The following is a 4,192-nucleotide window of genomic DNA, read 5'->3' on the forward strand; positions in this document are numbered from 1 at the left end:
GCCACCCCCCCCAGAGTCGCCTCAGACACCCGGCTGCCTCCCGCCGTGTGCCACGTTAGCTGCCGTCTGCCTGCGGGGAGAGCTCCCACCGCATCTCTGGAGTTGTCATAACCGTGGGAGGAAGCCTTGCACGACGCGCACCGGCCCCTGATGGGAGGCGGCGGGTCCGTAAGCCGCTCCCCAGCAAGTTAACGGGCTGAAAGGTGCCTGGAGACAAAAGCTGGGCTGGAGGCAGGGCCTGGAGGTGCCGCCTTCCTACCGGGGAAAAAAACCCCCACAATTAGGCAAAGATATCAAAAGATTGAAAGCTGTTATCCCCTTACGAAAACTAGTCGAGGGTACTGAGCCTAAAGTAGAACGTAAGAGCGTTAGGAGAGCTGTTAGTTTATGACTCAACCAAAAGATTAAGCAATCCCGACAGATGCCAGGAAGAAAATACCTGAATCGGGGTGACCGGTGTAGAGTGATGGAAGCTTAGAACATCGGTCTGCCTTGTATGAAGGAAGCCATGATTAGACCTATGTGGGCTATGAATTTTTTTTTTAGAAAGCCATTTTTATACTTGGCTACTGTTTAGAGATGATTTTTTTCCAAGAGGAGTAAGTGCACACAAACACCACTCTAAAATACATTCTCGATTGCAAAGCGTAGGCAGCCTTCATTATGCACCACCTTTCATCAGGTGAAAGGTGAAATTGTATAAATATTGCCACTGCATACTTCTGGACAGGATGCTTAAAGGCTTATTTGTAAGGGTAATTAGGAATGCATACCTCTACAACCATTCTGAGATAAAATAAGTATGCTAGTACTGAAGAAAAGTGTCTCTCTTTTAAAGAGCCTAAAATAATGGATTGAACACTCATTTAATTGAGAGCGCACAAATCTAAAATTTTTTAATAAAACTTTGCAGTTGCTGTGCTTACTAATGCCTTCCAGCATGTAATATTTGACCTATATGGCCATTCAGTGCCTTCCTATTACGGATTATTCATCGCAAGTTTCAAGCTCATTAAAAAATTTAAACTCGTACGAACTGTGCAAAATGGTGGATTATTTTGTACATGTTTATTCTGATTTGCAAATGGCTGCTGGCACTCACAGACAGGACGATTGTGAAAATTTCCCTAAGGGCCTCGATTGCTGCATCTGCTGAGATGATGCAACTCAAGAGTGAGCCTGCAGGGTGAAGGATGGTGCAGAGGGAGGGGCCAGTCAGCATGGCGTTTGCTCTTAGTACAGTAGAAGGCTTATTTGCTTAAGCAGGCTTATATGGATGGGGTCAAACTTAGCATGCGTACAAGAAATGTGTTTCATATCTTAAGAGGATAACATTCTTAATGTTAAGAACTGAACTTGGCCGAGCAGCGTGAAGTTGGCTCTGAAGAATTCCGTGGAAAGGCTTGTAGGTTTTCAAAGATTCAGGTGTGGTCTTGAAGTTAAAACTGGCGAGCTTGCTTCTGAGCGTGGTGAAAACATTGGAGGTAGTGACATCTGTGAGACTATTTTGTGTAATTTTCTGGTCTCAAGCCAAGATGCAAAGGTCTAAGGTAATTAGGGCCGCATATCACAGGGAAAAAAAGGATCCCTAGCTTGCTGGGCCAGGGTACTCATGATAACTTAGGACAACAAGGTAGGGAAGAAAATGGATCTTGCATATGTGATAGCAGAATGGTTCTGTTCTTGAGATCAGGTCCAGCATACTCTGCCTTGGTATAGAAAGACACCTTGCTCACTTCAAGCTGAGAGTATTTTCATCTCCAAGTTAGCCTTTCCCTCAAAATACTGCAGTAGTAGCTTTCTGACCCCTGGGTCAGAGGCAGTGTTCCTGTCCCAGAGGTTCCTTTGTCTTGCCACATCCCTGGGTTGCAGTGGGAGGAATTCTCTTGGCCTAGGTTGGCGTTTTTTTTTTTAAATCTTGCCATCTGATCACTGTTTAAAACCTAGAATTCACAGGGCTTTGTCTAACACTGCTCGTTTGCCTCTCTAACTGTGATCCCTTTCTAGTTCCAGGGTTCCCTTCAATTGCTGTAGTAACCTGGGTCCGGGGCCTCGGTGGTGCTCCTGATGTCCCTCACCCACCCCTGAAGATCCCAGGTGGGCGAGGGAATAGTCAGAGGGATCACAATCTTTCAGCTAATTTATTTTATTCGGTGAGTGTGAATAATAATAAGCAGTTTGCTATGGTGAGCTTGAATGCATTTCTTGCCTCAAACCTATTAATGGGAGTTATCCCTTCTCCAAAATGAATTGGAAATAACTTTGCACATATTACTGCTACAGGATAATCGGCTGAATGTAACAGAAGAACTAACATCTAATAACAGGACAAGAATTCTGAATGTCCAGTCAAGGCTTACAGATGCCAAACACATTAGTTGGAGAGCAGTGCTGAACAACAACAACCTCTATATAGAAATTCCCAGTGGTGCTCTGCCTGAAGGGAGCAAAGACAGGTAGGTAGAATAAAATGCAGCTGCGGTTTCACTTGCCTCCATCTTGAAGGCCTATCAGGGTGGAATAACACAGTACTGTTGATGTTCTCTTCCATTGTTCTGAAAGCTGAAGTCTAATTACGGTACTTGATGCGCTCTTGTGAGAAGCTGCAACTAAGTGATGCTGGTTTGAGGTTGGCTTCTACCTGTTTTGTCAGGCAGAACCACCCAAAACGTCTGTGATTTCAAGCTGTGTTCCCAGGTACTGGGTGGCTACTTTTATCCACTGAAAACACCAGCCTGGTTCCAAGTCTGCCACTGCAGTTCTCCCTTCAGCTGCAACAGAAAAGCATGTTTTTGTGTTACTGAAGGCCTAGATTTCTGCCTCAAGTTAAACCTAGGGCTCAGGGATTTCCTGTTGGTGTGAGTCTCCAAGCACTAGCCTCTCGTGCCTACGAGTTCATGTGCAGATTGGCTCACAGGGCCTTGCTGACTATCTCTGAAGGAGATGTTTGCTCATGGGCATTGAACACCTTGTATTTGTCTTGTAGTTTTGCAGTTCTTCTAGAGTTTGCTGAAGAACAGCTTCGAGTTGATCATGTGTTCATTTGTTTCCACAAGAACAGAGATGATAGAGGTAGGTGTTAACTCATAGCGCTGTCTCTAGAGATGTGAACGCAGTATTTGAAGTTGGTTTTGGTGGATGCTTTAACTGTTGTACAGTATCAAATGGCTGAAACTTGTTTTCTGCTTTTTTTTTCCTAGCTGCATTGCTCCGTACTTTCAGCTTTTTGGGCTTTGAGATTGTGAGACCAGGGCATCCCCTTGTCCCCAAGAGACCAGATGCTTGCTTCATGGCCTACACGTTTGAGAGAGACTCATCAGAAGAAGAATAGATTGCAATGTTTGCCTCTTAGAGCTTTCTTGTTGTCTATAAAGATGATTCTGTAGAAATTTTGTCAACATCTATTACAGTATATATAACTGTGTATGAAACATTGTGACCAACTGCTCTGGTGGTGAGATGTTGAAAATTTCAGACTCCACATCTTTTTCTGGATTTGTGCGCATGTTGTGGTTGTGCAAATAAATGCTCCCTCCAAATTAGCAGTATATTTCTTGAAGTTTAATATTGTGTTTGTGATACTGAAGTATTTGCTTTAATTCTAAATAAAAATTTATATTTTACTTTTTATTGCTGGTTTAAGCTGTTTAAGACTTGCACTCTGAAGAGCTGGCTCTGGAACTGCCCCAACCGTTAAAGCTGCAGGTATGGAAAGGCGTTCATTCTTTGCTTGACTGGAACTCATGGCTACGATCTACCAGGACTTGAAATAATCTAGCAATCCTGTAAAAGCCTACTTTCAGTGAAATAATTAGCAGGTTGCCCATTTCCACTGGTAATTAAGATCCCTGCTCTGTCAGTGTTTCGTAGGATACTTCAGGGGATGTGTTAGTTGGAGAGCCACCAGCGAGGTGCTGAGCAGCACAGCTCGCTTGAGCTTCAACTGTCTGAGTATCAAATATGCAACTTCTGTACCTGGAGTCTCAATGTTACCGGTAACAGTGGAGTCGAACGCCAGTGTGTGTTAAGCACGCAGGATGGCTTGACGAGTTCTTTGGCCGTGATCTAGGAAGGCTTGTGGCGCTTCTGTAGCTAAATACTGTCATTGAGGCTGGGCGGCCCCCGAACAGGAGCTACAGCTCTCCCGGGGAGACGGATTGGGGCTGAAGTGTAAGGAGAAGGGGCCGTAGTC

The 4,192-nt window shown here is 44.5% G+C and overlaps 1 protein-coding gene across 1 annotated transcript in view; it reads left to right on the forward strand.

Moving 5' to 3' along the window:
* The window catches only part of LOC103900466 (ornithine decarboxylase antizyme 1-like), a 30,205-nt gene extending 26,491 nt beyond the window's left edge, over window positions 1-3,714 (forward strand). The window contains 5 exon segments of the mRNA XM_009281157.2: window positions 2,008-2,065; window positions 2,067-2,153; window positions 2,284-2,456; window positions 2,987-3,072; window positions 3,201-3,714. Coding sequence (XP_009279432.1) covers window positions 2,008-2,065; window positions 2,067-2,153; window positions 2,284-2,456; window positions 2,987-3,072; window positions 3,201-3,331 — 535 coding nt within the window. The 3' untranslated portion in view covers window positions 3,332-3,714.
* The last annotated feature ends 478 nt before the right edge of the window (window positions 3,715-4,192 follow it).

This window comes from Aptenodytes forsteri, unplaced genomic scaffold (genome assembly GCF_000699145.1).
Source record: "Aptenodytes forsteri isolate BGI_AS27 unplaced genomic scaffold, ASM69914v1 Scaffold308, whole genome shotgun sequence".
NCBI lineage: Eukaryota > Metazoa > Chordata > Aves > Sphenisciformes > Spheniscidae > Aptenodytes > Aptenodytes forsteri.